This window comes from Tenrec ecaudatus, chromosome 14, assembly GCF_050624435.1.
Source record: "Tenrec ecaudatus isolate mTenEca1 chromosome 14, mTenEca1.hap1, whole genome shotgun sequence".
Taxonomy (NCBI): domain Eukaryota; kingdom Metazoa; phylum Chordata; class Mammalia; order Afrosoricida; family Tenrecidae; genus Tenrec; species Tenrec ecaudatus.
The window spans coordinates 103940197-103962008 of record NC_134543.1 but is presented as its reverse complement, the minus strand read 5'-3'; the positions used below and the strand labels follow the sequence as shown (position 1 = coordinate 103962008).

The 21812-nt window shown below is 39.3% G+C and overlaps 1 protein-coding gene across 1 annotated transcript in view; it reads right to left on the bottom strand.

The window, feature by feature from the left end:
• SNAP23 (synaptosome associated protein 23) overlaps nt 1-21812 on the bottom strand; it is a 38747-nt gene that overhangs the window by 2520 nt on the left and 14415 nt on the right. The window contains exons 2-7 of the mRNA XM_075530722.1: nt 21410-21512; nt 20358-20399; nt 19965-20013; nt 19024-19141; nt 1349-1504; nt 578-722 (exon numbers count right to left, since the gene is read on the bottom strand). Coding sequence (XP_075386837.1) covers nt 578-722; nt 1349-1504; nt 19024-19141; nt 19965-20013; nt 20358-20399; nt 21410-21466 — 567 coding nt within the window. The 5' untranslated portion in view covers nt 21467-21512. The remainder of the gene's footprint in view (nt 1-577; nt 723-1348; nt 1505-19023; nt 19142-19964; nt 20014-20357; nt 20400-21409; nt 21513-21812) is intronic.

Genomic DNA, 21812 nt, shown 5'->3' with positions numbered 1-21812 from the left:
GTAAGGCTATGCAGCAGACTACCGCGTTCTTTATTGGAGCAGCAGGTATGTGTGGACCACGAGCATTTCAGTTTGTAACCCAGTGCTTTAACCACCGTGCCACCAGAACTCGTATACATTTAGAAGAACAAAGCCCCCTGTCATCAAGTCCAAGACCATCCATCTTTATCAGGCACAGTGGCCAGTATATTTGAACTGCCAGCTAGTAGCCCAAGGTCTAGCCCACAGCACTACCAGGGCTCCTTTCTGGGGCTCCTCATTTATTACTAATTAAAGTGACAAATGAAAACAAGAACTGTCTCTGTTTAGAAAAACAATTGCTGTGCTTAGGTTAAATTCTGAACTTCAAATAGGAAGGCTTAAGTAACAGTACTTCATTGCAAGGTCCTGATTTCAAAATGAACCAGCTGCTGACAGCCAGAGCTGAGGACCTGGTTACTGTTCTTCAAAGTGCTACCTCATCAAAATTCCAATTGTCAACCTCCTGCTGGTTTCCCCCAAAGGACCAGCACTGTTGGCAATGCCACAAACACTCCACTGGCTTTCCCATTTTCCTGGGGCAATAAGCAGCCTGTACCTTTTCTGTGATCCGGTCTATCTGTCGATTTTGAGACTCAATCTCATTGCCCATATCCAAGGCCATGTTTTTCAGATTTCCCAAGATACTGCCCACCTGAGTCAAGTTTTCCTCCATTTCATCTTCTCTGGCATCATTAGTTATACTGTCACCAAAAAAAAAAGTGAATTCAGTGGTTAATTCAGTGGGTGAGTTATAAAAGAACTGTTTGGATTTAGTTTTCATAAAAATAATGCTGGCAGGTGTCTTCGAGTCATCTGAGAGCAACAGCGACTGTCAATATACTATTAAAAGGTACACTTTAAACTACATATACTTGTATGCAGAGTGAGCCGTTTCAGAAAGGAGGCAAAAACGACAAGACAGTTCATCTAAGACAGCAGTTCTCAACGTGTGGGTTGCAACCCCTTTGGGGGTTGAACGACCCTTTCACAGGGGTCGCCTAACACATCCTGCATATTAGATATTCACATTACGATTTATAACAGTAGCAAAAGTAGTTATAACATAGCAACAAAAATAATTTTATGGTTGGGGGTCACCAAAACCTGAGGAACTGTATTAAAGTTTCACAGCATTAAGAAGGTTGAGATCCACTGATCTGAGAGCAACAGCGCTTGTCAATATGCGATTAAAAGGTAGACTTTAAACTCCTTTTTTAATGAAAAAAAATTGCAATTTCCAAAGGATGGGTTAAGATTCCCATACAGTTGTATCCTGAGTGAGCTATTTCAGAAAGGAGGTAAAAACAATCAAGAGGAGCTGGCCTACCGTTTAATGTATCCACCTCCTGCGGCTCCGGAGCCTGCTTGCTGAGGCTGGCCATTTGTCACCCGGCCTGGTTGCTTAGACACTACATTGTTAGGTGAGTTGTCTCCATCTCCCCATGTTGCCTTATAGGCCTTACCAGACTCAAAGTTCTTCGTCCTGTATACAATATTAAAGACATATGGAAAAGCCGGAGAGGAAGCATTATAAGTCACAGTGCTTGTTAATTGAGGGTGGCCATAGCACCCCAACAGTAGCTCATAGGAAGCTAAAGTGCAAGGGGATTGTGCGGTTTCCTCAAAGCAGAACACACTAGTTATTTGTGTTAAAATAGGGTAGATTAAAAACAAACAAAAACAGGGTAGATTGCCTACATTATTGTCCCTGGAAATAAATAAGATAAACGATAATATCAGGTGAATGACATTAAAAATAATTTTTAATTTCAAATACTTCTTTTACCAAATTTTCATTACACTGTTAAATATCAAAATGAAATAAATTTACTTTTCAGGCACGTTAGTCTCTGGCACACTCCAGAAAAATGCACTAAGCCCTAGAGGAAAAAAAATCACCTAGGAGAGGTATGCCAGAGGCCTTAAGAGGTTCTTTAGAGGTATCGCAGAGGCTGATGAGGGATGGAAAGGATGGAAGAGGAAGAAGCCTGAGAGAGAGTAATATTTAGAAACCAGCTGCCCACTCTCATTTGAACCAGAGTGGTTCCAACTGTTCAGTTTTGTAATTTAAAAATTTGCATTATATTTTAACAAAGTTTTCCTAAAACAAGCAAGCATCATGAGACTCAGGTGATGAATGAGTGAATTGCCTGCCTTGGCCATACTGTTACCAAATCTGATTTAGGGCTTTTTTTCATTTAAGAATTTACTTCTCCCTTTCATTAAAAATGAAAACACTAAATCTAAGCTTTTTAAAAATGAATCATATGCTTTAGAAGTAATGGAAAGATTTCATCAGTCAAAGCTAGAATTTTGCCTTGAAATTTACTACCTGAACTAGTGCAACTGCAAGGAAAAGAAAGAGCACAGAGCACTGATTTTTCGATCACTTGCACAGAAAAGTGACTCAAAACGTGTTTCATATGCGGTTTGGTCTGCATGGCTAAAATGTTGACCTCTGACTTATTTTACATTGTCTGTAAGTGAGCATGTTTCAAATGGCAGAGACAGATTCTTTGAAAATAGTGGCTACTTTCTCAATGGACATCTAATCTGCAGATTCATTTTTAGCAAACTAAGATCTTTGACCTTAATCATTAATGTTATAGGAAAGATACTTCAATTTTTTTACGAAGCACTGAAAAGGCTGCTATGAACACTGAAACACCTGTTAGTTCTCACTGTGCCTTTCTTTCGATTCAAGTTCTGGCCATTACAGATTCCGGTTATGCTGATTGCTTTATTCATTAACCTATTTAAGACGTTTTAAATCCTTCCTAGACCAATGTGGGATAAATGTCTTTTAAATGAATATTTCCTTATGACAATTGTGTCACTTTAGTGAGACAAATTTATATGGACTCTGTCAATATATAAGATAGGTCCCAAGGCAAAATTCTAAAGAGAATAATACCTGGTAAACAAAGCAAACAATCTATCTGTTTGTCAGAAACTTAATAACCAGAAGTATTAGAAATAATACAAGAAATGTGGGACTAGTTTCAGGATATCAAACTGTGGAAAAGATGGAACTGAGAAGGCAGGAATTCAAGTCACTAAATAATATGTATGACACTGTTCCTGAGAGTCTTATCCCAGATAGAGAAATAGACAGGACAGGATGTGTGTGGGGGTCCTGGTCTATGAAGGGGCACACACACAGCTCTAACCTCCTTCCAAACCTTAAGGGGTAACATTTAAAATTTCTTAGTTAAAAATTCTTCATTCCACAATGAAATATAAGTGAAAATATGAAAATGAGTTGTGATAATGTAAATGAGTTTCAATTAACGCACGATATATAAACCAAGAAGCCAGAACTGGTTATCAAACGCCTTCCTCTTTAAGAGGGCTGGGTCTTTGAAGATGGTCTTTCACTATGAAAAAGTACAAAAGACTGGTTTTCTTTTTACAGCTGTACACTAGGTTGGCCATGTTTACTTTCAAACCTGTTGTAACACATTTTTTCTTTTCTCTTTTTTCCCACGCAGTTCTGGCATGTTCATGAAGTTATGTTTTTATAATGCTGTTGATTTCATTTCCTATCATCTTGGCCCGCAGAATAGCTCCATGTCTCCCTTTCAGCACCTCCACTCCAGGCAAAGTCTTATGGATGCCAGTGCCCTGGAGTCCCTCTGGGAACTCCAGGAGTGACTTCAGCACTATGGCCAAGACATTGTCAGGTAGCTGCCCACCTAAGTTCATAATGGGAGGTTTAAAATTTTTTTTCATCTGATTTATCTTCCTTTCAAATCGTTCCATAGGTACTATTTTCCCAACTTGACTGAACAGCAGCACACCTCAGTGTTCTGAACACACAGTTACACAAGTACACTCTGAAGATTCTGCTGCAGCCCATACGGGATAGGGATAGGGATTCTTTTGTGGTGGTTGTTTTTATTTTATTTAAGTCCCATGAAAAATCATTTGAGGTGTGGGTGTGGCAGCTACCCACCTAGGAGGAGAAGCACTGTTCTAATGGGTCCCAGCCTACTACAGAAGACATATTTTAAACTACTGTGGTAGGCTTAGAATTTCCATAAACCGGGACCTGTGAAAGGCCACAAATTAATCTGGAGGACGCAAAGGGACATACTTGGGGAGAGGGGAGTCACAGAATTTGGAGTTAAATGTCTGAATCCTAATACTAGAACTGTTCATCAGTAGCTAGAGAACCTTAAACATAAGCATTCTTTTCTTTTTATGTAAAAGCTAAAATTATGATGGAAGTACTCGTTACCTCTCAGGGCTGCGAAAAGGTTGTATTCTTAATAGATTAAAACTGCTTTGTTAAACGCACTAAAAATAATTTGATTCATCGGCTTCAATCTCCAACTGGTTCTCAATTCATGTCTATAGGTGCATATGTTACCAAAAACTAAGATTAGTTAGCTACATATTAATTCAAAAGGAAATCATAGCAAATTAACACTTGGCACAACACAAATAATAGAAGGAATTATAGCATACGTAGAGGAAGCAGGTTTTAATTAAAAATAAATCTTTAAATATAATACATTTTTAAATGTTATTATCTCCTACCTTGTTCTAAATAGGATTTAAGATGACTAGATTGGCAATTAATTGGTGGGTTTGGTAGTGCTCTAAATCATGAAGACTCCCAACCATTAGCAATGACACTTCATCAGGGGATCATGAGGAAGGGGAAAAATGGAAGCTGATACCAAGGGCTCAATTAGAAAGAAAATGTTTTGAAAATGATGATGGCAACATGTATAAATGTACTCGCTCGATACAATTAACGTATGGAGCTTGATACAATTGTTATAAGAGCCCCTAGAGTAAAATGATTTTTTTTTTAAAGAGAGAGAGAAAAAAAAAAGAAATGACACTTAATTAGAGGAAATTTCATCTCTGGAATTGGAAAGGGAATAGATACTGGATTCCACGTTAACACCACTGAAGAAAGATTCATTTTGTCTGATCAGGACAAGACTGCAGTAAGATTCACCTATATAAAACTTCTTAAGAAACCAGGAAAATTGTTATTTCAGTACTTAAGTGCTATTTGGTAAAAGCTTAGTTATCAGAGCCATTAACCAAAATGGTAAGATCTTTTGGCAAGCCCAAATTTAGGCAAATAGCAGCCATCAAGAATAAATTCACTTTCCATTCCACACCACAGCACGGTTTTAAAGACAGTCTCCACCATTCACAAAATCCATGCACATGCACAGAAAAATCATTTGAAGCATCACCTTGTGACAGCAGGTTAGCAGGCCAAACTGCACCACAATACTGCATCTTAAAGTTCCCTTTGATCATTTACCAAGCCCGGCTCCTGATGTTAGTTCTTCATTTTTTAGTAAGCATATTAGAAAGGAAGAAATTAGAGAATGAAATGCAGAAAATAGTAAATGTCAGTAAAACAGAACAGAAACAGTTTAAAGTTTTAAAAACATAACGCATTTAAATTCCTGCCTGGTTTGTTTTGTTTTGTTTGCTGCTTGGTTTTTTTTTTTAATTTATTTTTTTTTCCTGCTTGGTTTTATAGAAACAACGGACATTGGAAAATCTAGATAAAAAGAAAAAACACAAGAAAACGAAGTATTGAAGCCAGAGCACAGTTCATTTTCTTAACAGCATTTGGGCCAAAGGATATTATTTCCTCAAATGGTGCAAGTTGATACAAAGAGAAGATAAACACCAATGGAGAGATGGTACTATTTCCTCGTTTCCTATCCTGTCATATTTGCCATGACGATACAGAGGTAGGTCTCTTATAATCACCTCTATATGTATTTTATCTGCACTGTAATTTTTAAAAATGTTTACATGTCTAACTCTTCCAATAGTCAACAAATTTCTCAAGAACAAGAAGTTTTTTTTGAGTAACTTTGTTATCAGGTATCATGCAAAGCAGAAGAAATAAAGTAATGATCAATAAAATGTATGGGCCCACAGATGTGCCCTATTCATCCTTGTTCTTAAGGTAGAGGAAACACTCGAATATTCATGGGAACATAATTCAGTATTTATTTTAATCAAGAGCTGAGTTTTTACATCTGGGTATCACTTAGATTGGAATAATGGAAAACCTGTAGTATTCGTTTTGAACTTTTGGGGAAGTGGTTCAGAATATCCATTTGTCGTGAAACTATGCTAGGGCAGTTGATGTTATAAACACAGACTGAAGAGAGCCATGACCAAAGGATAACTGTCTATGAAAGGTTAAAGTGGGGCCTCGGGCAATTTTCTATTCTATCACAGCCCATTTGAAATCCACCTCATTTTTACACCCTTATTAATTAAAATCACAGCTTATCAGAATTATCATTAAGAATATAAGTTTAAAAAAAAGACGAGGTATCGAAGGGATCAGGTATCAGGCATCAAAGAACAAAAAAAATCATATCACTGTAAATGAGGGTGAGTGCAGAGTGAAGACCCAAAGTCCATCTGTAGACAACTGGACACCCCCTTACTGAAGGGTCACGGGGAGGAGATGAGCCAGTGAGGTTGCAGGTAACAACAATGAAACATACAACTTCTCTCTACTTCTTAAATGCTTCCTCCCCCCACTATCACGATCCCAATTCTTCCTTACAAATCTGGCTAGACCAAAGGATGTACATTGGTATAGATAGGAACTGGGAACACAGGGGATCCAGGAGAGATGATCCCTTCAGGATCAGTGGTGAGATTGGCAATACCTGGAGGGTGGGGTAGAAAGGGGGAATCGGTTACAAGGATCTACATATAACCTCCTCCCTGGGGGATGGACAACAGAAAGGTGGGTGAAGGGAGACATCGGACAGTGTAAGATATGACAAAATAATAGTAATTTATAAATTATCAAGAGTTCACGAGAAAGGGAATAGTGGGGAGGGAGGGGGGAAGAATGAGGAGCTGACATTAGGGGCTCAAGTAGAAAGCAAATGTTTTGAGGATGATGGCAACAAATGTTCAAATGTGCTTGACACAATGGATGGAGGTATGGATTGTGATAAGAATAGTATGAGTTAAGTGGAGAGCAAATGCTTTGAGAATGATTGGGGCAGGGAATGTATGGATGTGCTTTATACAATTGATGTATGTATATGTATGGATTGTGATAAGAGTTGTATGAGTCCCTAATAAAATGTAAAAAAAGAAAAGAGGAGAAAAAAAAAGAAAATGATTAGGGCAAAGAACGTACAGATGTGCTTTATACAATTGATGTATGTATATGTATGGACTGTGATAAGAGTTGTATGAGCCCCTAATAAAATGTTAAAAAAAATTGTATGAGCCCCCAATAAAATGATTTATATTTTTAAAAAAGAATATAAGATTATTAAAAAGGATCTGTGATGTTTATCTCTGAAAATTAGAATAGTGGCAAATTATCAAAATGACAATTTTTTACAATTTAGAATTTTAATCCTGTAGTCTGTAAATTCTGGTAGTTCTTCAGAAAGAATTAGCTAGTCAAAATTTCCTTCTAATACACAGGATTCTGTAATTAAAGTGATTTCCATGTCCCATAAAAAATAAAACTGTTGACTGGCTTCAAACAGTTATGCTGCTGAATAAAAAGAAATCGCAAAGAACAAATCTATTGAAGACATTTTCTATACAGCAATAAACAATAGCAACAGGTTCATTTTTTCCTTGCCAGAGTCAAGCAGTGTAGCATATAGCTCCAGACTCACTGCCATCTAGTTGGTTCTGACTCACTGTAACCCTCTACAACGGGGCAAAGGCGTCCCTGTGGGTTTCCAGACCTGTGAATCTTTACAGAAGTAGAGAGCCTCATCTTTCTCCGGCTACGTGGCTGGTGGTTTTGAACTGCTGACCTTGAAGTTTAGTGCCCAACACACAATTCATTACACCACATATGCTCTAGTTAAATACAGAGGGTCTGGAAGTATGCTTTGAACTTTTTTTTTTTTGCTTTTAACTTTAAAAAATTATTTTGCTGTTATGAATACATATCAACATATACACCAACTCAAATTTTTACAAGCATAATTTAGTATACCGTTCCATTCTTAGAATTGAGTAACCAGTCTCACCCTCCTTTTATGATTGTTCCTCTACCGTTAACCTAATTCATATCACGAGGTTCTCCTACATTTCTTCTAGAAAATCTTTAACCAAAATGTTCAATAATGGTAGCCAGGTACCACACAAGTTCTGGCTTCATGGCAAAGGACACAGTTGTTCAGGGAGGCAATCAGCATCACATTTCATATCCTACTATGCCTGACTGTCCTTTTTTTTTTGTTTCTCCAGGGGAGTAAAGACCAATAATTGTGCCTTCAATGGCCTTTTGCAAGTTTTTAAGACCATAAATACTACTAACAACTAAGGGGCAAAACAGAGGCACTAAACTATTATTGGGCCAATTAACCAGGATGTCCCATGAAAGCACAAGCTTGGCAGTTGTTTTGCTTTTGTTGTTTGGTTGTAAACCTATCTACTATGCTGATGTCAGATGGATCTTGGCTGAAAACAGAGAAGACTAAAAGGATATTTACTTGTGATTCATTGACTATACAAAGGCATCCAACTGTGTGGATCAGAACAAACTATGGGCAACAAACTATTCTTGCTTTTCCACACTTGTGCAGCAGATTTATGCAATGCAATACATCATTTGATCTTTTGACTGCTGCTTCCATGGGTATTGATTGTGGATCCAAGCAAGATGAAATCCTTGACAATTTCAACCTTTTCTCCATTTATCATGCTGTTACCTACTGGTCCAGTTGTGAGGGGTTTGCTTTTTTTTAACATTGCGATGCAATCCATACTAAAGGCTACAACCCTCCATCTTCATCAGCAAGTGCTTCACGTCTTCCTCACTTTCAACAAGCAACGTTTTATCACCTGTCTATCAGAGGTTGTTAATGGGCCTCCAAACCTGATACCACATTCTTCTTCATATAACCCAGTTTCTCTGATGACTTGCTCAGCATAGGTTTTGAGTAAGTGGTGAGAGGATACAATCCTGATGCAGACTTTTCCTGATTCTAAAGCGTGCAGTCTTCCCTTATTCAGTTCACACAGCTACCTTTTGATCCCATAGACAGGCTTTGCATTAGCACAATGTACTATTCTGGAATTCCCATCCTTTCAAGGCTACCCATAGTTTGTTTTGATCCACGTGACCGAATGCCTTTGTGTAGTCAATGAAATACAAATAAACATCTTTCTGATATTCTTTGCTTTCTCAGCCAATATCCATCTGACACCAGCATGATATCCCTTGTTTCGCATCCCCTTCATGAAACCTGTGGGGCAACTTCTGTCCATGTACTACAGCAACCGTTGTTGATCTTCAGCAAATTGTACTTGCTCGTGCTATCAATGATACCATTGTGCAATGTGCGCATTCCGTCAGGTCCTCTTTCTTTGGCATGGCTACACATATAGCTCTCTTCCAGTCAAGTGGCCAACCAGCTGTCTTCTGAATTTCTTGGCATAGACAAGTGAGTGCTTTATCAGCTTATTGAAACATTTCAGTGGTATTTCATCCATTTCTGGAGCCTTGGCTCATGCTTTCAGTGCAGCTTGGAACTTCTTTCTTTAGTACTATTGTTTCTTGCTCAAATGCTGCCTCCTGAAATAGTTGAATGTTGACTCGTTCTATCTTCTTTGATGTTTCCTACATCATTGAGTAATTTGCCTATAGAATCTTTCAATATTGCAAGGTAAGGCTTGAATTTTTTAGTTCTTTCAGTTCAAGATATGCTGAGTGCATTCTTCTTTTTTGGTTTTCTAATCCTACCTTTAGTCAGTGTGAGCATTTCCATCACGAACCATTAGCCTGTCTCTAGTAATTACTAATACATTTGTTCCCTATATACTTACTTTTTCTTATATAAACCAGGAGGTGGGGGGACCTTGACATCAAGTCTGTTCCAACTTATAGCAAGCCACCCTACAAGGTAAAGTAGAACTGCTCCCTTGGGCCCCCAAGGACCCCATAAGTCTTTACAGGAGCAGATAACCACACCTCTTCTGCAGCGTGCCCAATAAATAATCCACTATTCCACCAGGACTGCTTCTTAGATATGAGATCCTACAAACATTTGTTCTTTCGTGATTGACTTATTTAACTCAGCCCAAGACGACTTTTCTCTACTGTGTGTATGTACCACAGTTCGGTTATCCCTTCATCTGTTGATGCGTATTTAGGTTGTTTCCACCTCTCGGCTCTTATGGGTAGAGCGGCAATGAACACTGATATATACAAGTCTCTGCTTTCAAGTTCGTTCAGTATAGACTTCAGAGTGGAATTGCTGGGTCATATGGTATAGGAGACCTGGTGGAATAAGCCCAATAGCCACTAAGAGGGAAACTGATAAGGCTGTCTATTTCTAGAAAGCGTTACCGCCTCGGAAACTTTAAAGAGAAGTTCTACTCTCCTCTAGAGTCGCTATGAGTCTTACTTGACAGTTGTGGATGGGCTATCAGTTCTCAAAGCCCTGGTGGCACAGGTGTTAAGTGCTTGGCTGGTCATCAAAAGACCAGTGGTTTGAAGCCATCAGTGCTCCCACACTCGAGAAAGATGTGGCCGTCTGCTTCCGCCAATATTGCAGCCTCGGACACCCGGTGAAGAGTGAGTGACATGGTCTCCTGCTGTGGTTTTGATTCATCCTTCTGATGACTAGTGATGCTGTGCATGTCCTCGTGTGTTTGGTGGGCATTTGAATGTCCTCCTTGTTGAAATATCTATTCTAGTATGGTAGCACCATTTTATGGTTAGGTTGTCTTTTGTTAAGTTGTGAAGCTTTGAAAATTTTTTTTTTGGGGGGGGAGGTTAGTTTGTCATCAAATATGTAACTTCTGAAGAATTTCCCCAAGTCAGTAACTTGTGTTTTCGCTTTTTTTTTTTTTTTGAAAAGCCGTTTGATGAACAAAAGTTTTTAATTTTGATGAAGTCCCTCTTGGTATTTTGCTAGTTGTACTTTTATATCATGTTGGGTAATCCATTATGAAAAGCTAGGCCTATCAGCACTGCCCATGTTTGTTCTTCTAAGAATTTTGCAGTTGGCACATTTAGATCATTTTTAATTCGTTTTTGTGTATAGTGAAGCAAGGGTTCTGTTTCATTTTTCTGCATGAGGAAGTCCAAATTTCCCAGCACCATTTATTGAAGAGATTTTCTTTCCCCCACTAATGAACTTAGCATCCTTGTGAAAAAATCAGTTAGCCAGAGATGTGTTAGTCTGAGTACTTAGGAGAAACAAATCCATAGAAACTCACGTATAAGAGAGAGTTTTATATAAAGATTAAGTGCACATCAAGAAAACATCCCAACCCAGTGCTGCCCAAACCCACAAGTCCAACATTAACCCGTATGTCCAACACCAATCCACAAAGTCCTCCTCCATCTCACAAAAGAGACACAACGATGCCGACTGCAGGAGGAAAGCCGAGTCAGTGAATGTGTAAGCATCTCAGCGCTGGCATGGGTCTTCACATAGGTGCCCCAGCACCCAGGGCTACATCGGGGTAGGTCCATGTGGCTTCTCCTAGAGGATGTCTTGCAGGAAGTCAGCCTTGCAAGATGAAGCAAGAGACCCGAGTACTCGAAAGGCGAGGCTCACAGAGCCACTTATCCCTCCGCCCTTCAATTAAACCCACAGGTTTTTATCGGCCAGGTTGGCACAATAAACTAATTAACTCAGATGTGTAGATTTATTCCTAGATTCTGAACTACATTTCAGTATATTGTGTCTATTGTTATATCAGAATCAAACTGTTTTGATCATTGTAGGCATACAGTACGCTTTAAAAAGAAGAAATGTGAGACCCCTACTTCATTCTTCTCTTTCATCATTGCTCTAGCTGTTTCGGACCTGTCATCATTCCATATAAAGTTGAGGATTGGCTTTCCTAGTTCTGCAAAGAAGGCTGGATTTAATTAGGACTGAATTAAATCTTTAGCTCACTTTGGGTAATAATGATATCTTTACATTATTAAGTCTTCTAATCCTTGGACATGGAACATCTTTCCACTTATGTAAGGTTTTATATTTTCCTTGTAGAAGTCCTTGCTAAATTCACTATTAGTGCTAGAAGTTTTCTTTTGGACTCCTTGGGACTTGGAGAGCTTCAAAAAGTTTGTAAAAAAATAAGCTAAAAGAGAATGGAAAGCGCTAGGAGGCAAAGGGCATTCATAGAGGTCTAAATAAAGGCATGTACAAATATAAATATATTTATATACGAGGATGGGGAAATAGATCTATGTGCATACATTTATAGGTTTAGTATTAAGATAGCAGATGGACATTGGGTCTCCACTCAAGTACTCCCTGAATGCAAGAATACTTTCTTCTATTAAACTGGCGCCTGGGGTCTTAAAGGCTTGAAGGTAAACAAGCAGCCATCTAGCTGAGAAGCAACAAAGCCCACATGGAAGAAGCACACCAGCCTGTACGATCACGAGGCATCATCAGAACAAAAAATCATATCATTGTGAATAAGGGGGGGAGTGCGGAAGAGAGAACCAAAGCCCATTTGTAGGCCACTGGACATCCCCTTACAGAAGGGTCTAGGAAACAAGCCAGTCAGGGTGCGATGTAGCAACGATGAAACATACAACTTTCTTCCAGTTTCTAAATGCTTCCTCCCCCCCCCACTATCATGATACAAATTCTACAAATCTGGCTAGACCAGAAGATGTACATTGGTGCAGATAGAAACTGGAAACACAGGGAATCCAGGACAGATGATCCCTTCAGGACCAGTGGTGAGGGTGGAGGGAGGGTGGGTTGGAAAAGGGGAACAGGTTACAAGGATCTACATATAACCTCCTCCCTGGGGAGATGGACAACAGAAAAGTGGGTGAAGGGAGACGTCGGACAGTGTAAGATATGACAAAAACAATAATGTATAAATTATCAAGGGCTCATGAGGGAGGGGGGAGCAGGGAAGAAGGAAAATGAGGAGCTGATGCCAGGGGCTTGGGTGGAGAGCAAAGGTTTTCAGAATGATGAGGACAACGAATGTACAAAAGTGCCTTACACAATTGATGTGGATTGTGATAAGAGTTGTATGAGCCCCTAATAAAATGATTTTTTTAAAAATAATGGAATTTTTCCATGAACTTTTGAAGCCTCTTCTTATAGGAGCATTAATCTGTGAAAAAGAGATATTTTACAGTTTTACAGTCTAGATTCCTTATTTCTTTTTCCTGTGGTATTGCTGGTTTGAATTCCACTACCCTACTTGCTAACGTAGCCTCTTTGTGCCACGCTTTTCCCATATGCAAAATGATAATAAAAAATATACCTTTATTATGAGGGATAAATTTAAAATACTTAGTATATTAGCCCTCAATTGTCATTCAAATGCTTAGCTGTCAAGCACTTTGAGTAGAACCGTGTAACCAAATATATTAATGTTTCTGCAGTGAAACAAATTAGTATTTACACTGTGGTAAATAAAAAGGAGAAAACGCTTCTGTTTAGGTTGCCTTTTGCAGTTTAATGAGGGGTGGCACTAAATTAGGGGAGGGAAATTCTAGGTTTCTAAATGATAGATAAGAGGAGACTGTGAGCCTGGGTTGTTAGTACTAGTAGCAGTAATACTAGCTATATACGAAAAGCCACATTCAAAGGCTCTGTGTGGGGGCCTTGGAGAAGCTCATGTAAAAGCTATTTCTATGATCAGCTGAACTGAAACACAGATTAGCATGTAAGATTAGAAAGAGCAAGATACTGACAGGAATGGACAAGAGATAGGGCTGATGAAAAAGATTACATTAGCCGCTTCAGGGAACAGAGGTGGTTTGAGAAGCCTCCCTAGTTCTACAGGTTAAGGAATGCCTTCTTCTCTTGACCCACTGAGATTAGGAGCTGAAGGTTTATGCCTCTATCTTCAAGCCACACTCCAATTTCTCTTCCATCAGTTTGAAGTAAACACAAAAACTCCAAACTCTCTCTGATGGAGTTAGTTCCAACTCCTATCGTGCTCCTCTGGGGTTGAGACTGTACAACTTTATGAGAGTATAAAGCCTCACCTTACTCTCTCAGAGCAGCTGATAATTCTGAACGACTGTCCTAATGGTTAGCAGCCCAAAGCATAGTAAGACACTGTGCCACCAGAATTCCTTCCAGTTTGGAATACATGAAGGGAAATAAAATGGATCTTTCTGTAGCTTCACTGATATTAAACAAGTTTATGATATTAAACCACTTCAGAATTCATTACTCTTGTGTTTATCCACTCCTGACTCAGAGCTGATTGTGCTTGAGGTTCTAAAGGAAACCTCTTCCTCGCCTTGTTCTTCTAGACCCAGTGGTTCTCAATCTTCCTAAGGCCGCGACCCTTCAATACAGTTCCTCAGGTTCTGGTGAACCTCCAACCATGAAATTTTCTCTTTTTTTCCCCATAAAATTATTTTCACTGCTACTTCATAACTATAATTTTGCTACTGTTATGAATTACAGTGGAAGTGTCTGATATTCAGGATGTATTTTCATTGTCACAAATTGAACATAATTAAACAAACCGTATATACTCTAGTATAACCCAACCCAAATATCCGCTGAGGCACCTGCTTTTAGCACAAAACTGTATTAAAAATGTGCTGAAAAACATCAGTTTATACTTAAGTATATACAGTAATTAAAGCATAGTGATTAATCACAAAACAATATGTAACTATACATTGTGAAATATTTATGTGTTCTCCAATGGTCTTAGGCGACCCCTGTGAAAAAGTCATGTGACCTCCAAAGGGGCCACGACCCACAGGTTGAGAACTGCTGCTCTAGACGCTCTATCCTTTCCACTCTTCTAAGGGGACACAGGACACAGGAGGAAGAAACATCAAGTAAAGTTTCAAAACACAGCCAACAGTTTCAATCAAACACTCTGTACCGTTTATAATTTGTTTAAGGTCATCTGCTAAACTCTGAGAAGTCTGTTATTAAAATATGGACTTTCAGATATTCAGCCTAGGGATAGGTAGGTCAACAGTTTTGTCTTTTTCCTAATGGGAAAAACTAGGAAGAACACCACCAAATTGTACTTCTATATTGCCAAGACAGCAAAAGTGGACCAAAAAGGCAACTTTAAAAATGTTTTTCCTAATAAAAGTAGCACAGAAAATGCTGTCACATGAAAACACTTATCTGAAAGCAAGGCAATGTACTAAATGCTTTCACTCTAACTCCTGTGAGAAGGCTGAGCCTATGAATCTTTTTGACTGCCAATCTTGGTTCAACTACCAGAGCAGCTGTGACTATTAGATGGAAATCCCAGTGTTTATGAAGCTCTTTAAAAATGAATTTTCAGCTGGCCCCAATCCCAACTACTATGTGGACACCTGCCCCTCCCCCCAAGGACACTTTCCCCCCTCCTCCGGGAGAGGGACATATCTGATCGGAGCGCACAGGAGCAGATGAAAGGGGAGGAAGAGAGAGTGAAGCACACCATGGCCCACCAGGCCTTGAGGACCATGTTCCCAATTAGAGCAGCCAATCCACTATGAGACATGACATCCCTCACTGACCCATAACCCTACAGGGGACAACACCAGAGACACAATATGAGACTTGCACCTGATCTGATCCTACCACACCGAGGCAAAACACTAAGGGGGTGCAACAGAACAGCAAGGGAACAAAGTGGCGAGATCCCCAGGGAATGCTGAAGGTGGACTTTGGGGCCAGGGCATGGTGCAACAGACTAGACTGGAAAACACTCCTAAAGGCCAACAAACAGTCCTTGAACTAACTACAAGCTTTTCTTTCTTGTTATGTTTTGTTTTGCCTTTTTTGTCATTGGTTTGTTGTTTTGTTGTATATTGTTGCTTGGTTTTGCTCTGTCTTGTTTTTGTGCATGTTATTATCTCCGCAGGTCTGTCTAAATAAGATAGGCTGGATGAACAAGCTGGAGGAGAAAACAATGGGACCGACAGTTCCGGGGGGATATGGGAAAGGGGGAGGTAGGGGGAAAAGTAGTGGTGTTAACAAACCCAGGGACAAGGGAACAGCAAGTGATCCAAATCAGTGGTGAGGAGGGCGTAGGAGTCCAGGTAGGGTATGATCTAGGGTAATGTAACCAAGAGGAATTACTGAAACCCAAATGAAGACTGAGCATGATAGTGGGAAAATAGGAAAGTCAAAGGAAACAGAGGAAAGAGCTAGGAGACAAAGGGCATTTATAGAGGTCTAAATAAAGGCATGTACATATGCAAATATATGTATATATGAGGATGGGGAAATACATCTATGTGCATGTATTTATAGGTTTAGTATTAAGGTAACACAAGGACATTGGGCTTCCACTCAAGTACTATCTCAATGCAATAACACTTTCTTCTATTAAATTGGCATTCTATGATGTTCACCTTTCTGACACAACCGCTGAAGACAAAGCGGGTGAATAAGCAAATGTGGTGAAGAAAGCTGATGGTGCCCAGCTATCAAAAGATATGGCATCTGGGGTCTTCAAGGCTTGAAGGTAAACAAGCGGCCATCTAGCCTGTGCTATCACGAGGTGTCGTAGGTATCCGGTATCAGCAGAACAAAAAATTATATCATAGTGAATGAGGAGGGGAGTGCAGAGTGGAGACCCAAAGCCCATTTGTAGGCCACTGGACGTCCCCTTACAGAAGGGTCTCAGGGAGGAGACGAGCCAGTCAGGGAGCGATGTAGCAACAAAGAAACATACAACTTTCCTCTAGTTCCTAAATGCTTCTTCTCCCCCTCACTATCATGATCCCAATTCTACTTTACAAATCTGGCTAGACCAAAGGATGTACACTGGTAGAGATAGGAACCAGAAACAGGGAATCCAGGGCGGATGATCCTTTCAGGACCAGTGGTGTGAGTGGCGATACTGGGAGGGTGGATGGAGGATGGGTTGGAAAGGGGGAACCGATTACAAGGATCTACATGTGACCTTGCCCCTGGGGGACGGACAACAGAGAAGTGGGTGAAAGGAGACGTCGGACAGGGCAAGATATAACAAAATAATAATTTATAAATTATCAAGGGTTCATGAGGGAGGGGGGAGCGGGGAGGGAGGGGGAAATGAGGAGTTGATGTCAGGGGCTTAGGTGGAGAGCAAATGTTTTCAGAATGATGAGGGCAATGAATGTACAAATGTGCTTGACACAATTGATGTATGTATGGATTGTGTTAAGAGTTGTATGAGCCCCTAGTAAAATGATTTAAAAACAAACAAACAAAAAAAAGAATTTTCAGCAGTAAGAACAGTTATCCAATTTCCAGATACTGTGTTTTAAACAAGTGGCAAAGTTGAAAGTGGTTGTTTTGTTAGTTACTTTTTTAAATAATGATTTGTTATTTCTAACAGAAAAGAAGTTAACTGCAAACTGCCTTAGTCCTTAGCCCTAACCTTATCTTGGTTTGAATACATTCAGTATTCCATCATGGAGAATTTAAATATTCCCAATGGAGTCACATAAAACACACACAAAAAGGAATTCCTTTTGGTCAGGCATAATCTCTATACTATACACAAAAAGTTTCAAGACTCTACTTCTTAGTGTATTGCATTTGTATGTAAAACAGCCCACTCCAATCTCTGGAACTTTCCCTAGGACCTAAAGCCTCTCTCTCTTCTTTTCCAACCCTTTTTCTGTCACTGGGATATTCCTCATCTCCTGGTCTACTAGTCTGTCAGTCTGGGTAGGCTCGAGAAACAAATCCATAGACACACATATGTGTATAATAGATTTATATACAAGAGCAATTGAACATTGAGAAAACAGCCCAGCCCAGTCCGGATCAAGTCCATAGTCTGATATTAGCCCATAAGTCCAAACCCAATCTATAAAGTCCTCTTCAGACTCACGAAACACATGCAGAGACACCGAATATAGATCACAAGCCAGTGGGTCTAAAGTCTTTGGATCCAGTGGTGTTGGAAACTTCTCAGCGATGGCAGGGGTCTCTGCATGGCTTCTCCAGCACCCAAGGCTGCATCAGGGTCGGTCCATGTGTCTTGTCAGCTACTATGTCTCCTAGGGTGTGAGCAGAGAGTCTCCCACTTCCAAGGAGGAAACACTGGATTTCCCAAAATTCTCAGGAGAAGACCATGCCCACACAGAGGCTTCATTGTCTATGATCTGATTGACAAGCTAGACTCCACTCCTACACTTTTAAACCTCAAATTGACAAATGATTACATATGCACCACAACTAGAGACTCCAAATCTTCCGTTCATTTTCTTTCTTTATTCTTCCTTCTTTCCATTTCAAATACAGTCATTTGGTTTATGATTCTCTGACTTTTTCTTTCCTCTAATCTTACTGTCAAAGTCTTTACAGACCCAGTACACAAAGGTTCATAATTATTCTCCTGCTTCGAATTTTAAATTCTGAACAATCCAGAACTTGGCATTCACACTCACTTACCACCCTACCTATAGCTCATTTCTCACTTCTCATCTATTTAATTACTCAGCTCAATTAAGACAGACTTCTTCCCACTCTTTATTTATGCTGATTCTTCCATAGGAAATGCCCTCTCCATTCCTCCATGCTGGTGCAAATCCTTGCAATCACTCCAAGTCCAACCCAGCTCCTATGCTCTTCACTGTACTTCTATGCTTGGTGTCTGCCGAGATGATACACCGCCTTGTCTTTTGTGCTACTCACTCTTTCTCAACTATGCAATCACATGGTAAGTACTCAGACATGGCCTGAGTCCCTCACTCGTGGCTGTTCTTCCAGTGCCGAGTACACAACATCTGCACGGTTAACATTTTTTCATCTCATAAAAGAAGACGCTTAACTCCATCCTGCTCTGTATCATACAGATCTATATTTCCTACTAACATTTTCATGTATTATAAAACATGAAACTGGGACTTAATCCAAGGATTGGTCATAATTAAACCAAGTTTTTGACTGGATATATTAATTTTCACATGAAAAATTCAATCTGCCTGAAGGAGAAATACCTTAAGTGTATTTAACCAGTCACACATCTGATCTTTGGTGAGACGGGGAGAAGTGGAAAGTTAATTTGAAATATATTTTTAAAGGTCTTGATTTTTCAACTCACCTATTACATGGGCAGACACACAGGCCACAGCATTTATTGAGTTCTGTTAAAGTCTTCTCTGCCTCCCGCATGTCTTTATTTATTTGGTCCATGCCTTCTTCTATACGGTCTAGTTGTTCTATGAACAAGTCATGGAAATGTTTTGTGTTATATCATAATGTCAACTGAAAGATGCTCTTACGGCTTAGCAAAGCTCAGCTCTGAATCCACCAACGACCCCTGCAGTGAACGCACCAGAGTCAGAAGACAGCACAAGCTATCCAACATGCCAACAGCTTTGCACACACCAACCCTGAGAGGCACCAGGCCTCTCTTACTGTGGAAAGATTTGTTAAGAAATTTATACACTACGAGTTACGGAAGTATTTATTTAGAGATCCTTAAAACCAAATTAAGTATACTAGACAAGATCAGCTACTCGATATTATCTATCATTTAATAGGCCCAAAACCTGAGGACTGTCATAAAACTCATAAACGCTAGACCAGTTTATTCAGGGCCAACTCAAATTGGACAATTCCAAATTCAATACAACCTAGATCTGTCTTCAGGTTTAACTTGACCTCTAAAGATGAAACAAGCATTTCATAATGTGTAATGCTACATATAACCAAATCCATACAATAAACCAATCAATAACCTCCTAACCTAAAATACTAGGCATACAATTGAGCATTGTTGTCCACCATCCCCAACCCCACCACAGTTACCCCCCACCACACAGATACAAATAGGTAATAAATATAATTCAAATCTGAAGAAAAGAAATGTATCACTCTTTAATTTTTATCAAAGAAAGAAGCTCCTCCCAAAGGCTAAGCTTTATACATGTTTAATTTAATAGGGTTCTTGTTTTGTGTGTGTGCACGTGTATATATATTGTTTGTTTTTGGTTTTCTTCCATAAATCAAATAAAGTTTCTGCCAGTAACTTCAACTCACCTCCTTGTTCATCCAGCATGGTAATAGTCTTGATTCCTGCATCCTGAGACTAAAAGAAGGGGAAAAGCCAATAGCACAACAAAAACAAAGTATATAAGGACTAACAAGTAGCAAGATAGAATCATTCAGCAAGCAAGTGCTCAGCACATGAGAGCTAAGACAGAACTAGCAGTCCTAACCCAGCACGTTTTAACATGTTAACCCGCTTTAAACAAGTAAGTTACAAACTCAGGGTGACTTGATTGTCCCTGTCCCATTCCACAGTGTCAAAGGAAAAAATTGAAAGGGTCCCTTAGTGCATGATTCAACAGTTTTAGCAATTGCCTCTAGTGCTAGGAGAGTCCTTCCCTATCCAGTTTTTGTACTAAGCACAACGATTAAACACTTCCTTACCTCAATGGCTAAACCCAGGATCCTCCTTGTGCTTTCCAGAGACTAGGAAAAAATACAATGATTTTAACATTGCAAAATATAATAACAACATCAAAAATTTGATCACAGGCATATGCATAATTATTCCCACTTTTAAGAACTATTTACCTACTGTCTCTTTAAGAATTGCTAGCCCACCCCAAAGATCCATCAATATATAATGGAATACTATTCAGCCATAAAAAGGCATTAAGAACTGATACATGCTGTGCCTCCATGAAAACATTAGGCTTCATGAAATAAGCCAGATACATAAGATCATATATAGCATAATTCACTTTTTCATGATATATCCAGAATAAGCAAAAGAACAGTAAAGGAAAGCACACTGACAGTTACCATGAGATTGAGAAGGCTATAAATGAGGAATACGTACTTAATGGGTAAACAGCAACAACAACAACAAACCCACTGCCAGCAAGTTAAGTCCAACTCACAGCAACCTTGTACAGAAGGAGACCACCTCATCATTCTCCATAAAAGAACACCAATTTTACAGCCTGCCCCCAGTGCCACCAGGGACATGGGGTGTTTTTTTGGTGATGAAAAAGTTTTCAAACTAGAGAAAGCTGGTGGTTCACAACACTGTGAATACATTAAATACCACTGAACTATTCATTTTAAAATGTTATATGAATCTCAACTTCATTTCTCAACATTGAAAATCAATCTCTTTAATTGTAGTTATTTTCTTCCAACTAAATGCAATATAAATAAAATCTAGGTATAATATAGATATTAAGTAATTCTGTAAAGTGAAAAAAAGTTCAAAATTTCAAATAATGACTATCACCAAAGCAAACAAATTGTTTCACTTACTTAGTTTTGCAGAGTTTAAAAATGAGCTAGTAAAAAAAAAAAAAGAGAGCTAGTAATGGGCCTCTGGTGTAAATGCATTCTTGGACAGAAGGGAGGAGGAAGAAGCCAAAGTTCTCTTCCAAGAAGGAGCGCTCATCCCCCCTACCGTGAAAACTGACCCGGAATGAATTATCTATTCCAAGTAAAACATTTACCTCATCAGTAACCTGGTGAGCCCTCAGCTGAATTTCTTCTGAAGACAGATTATCCATGATGAATGAAAACTCCTGGTGGCCCCAAAACAGAAATGTGGATATTCTGAAAGAAGCAGGAGAGACAAAGCTTGAGGAAGGTGTGGATTTCAGGAATTTTGGAGACTTACCAGGAAAACAGAATGACTGAATAAATTAAGGACCAAGGGAGGGTAAATAAATATTAGCTAGTACCAGAGATGAACCTAATCGTATGGTCTAGGACAGTGGTTCTCAACCTTCCTAATGCCGTGACTCTTTCATATAGTTCCTCATGTTGTGGTGCCCCCCCAACTATAAAATTATTTTTGTTGCTAGTTTATAACTGTCATTTTGCTACTATTGTGAATCGAGTGACCCCTGTGAA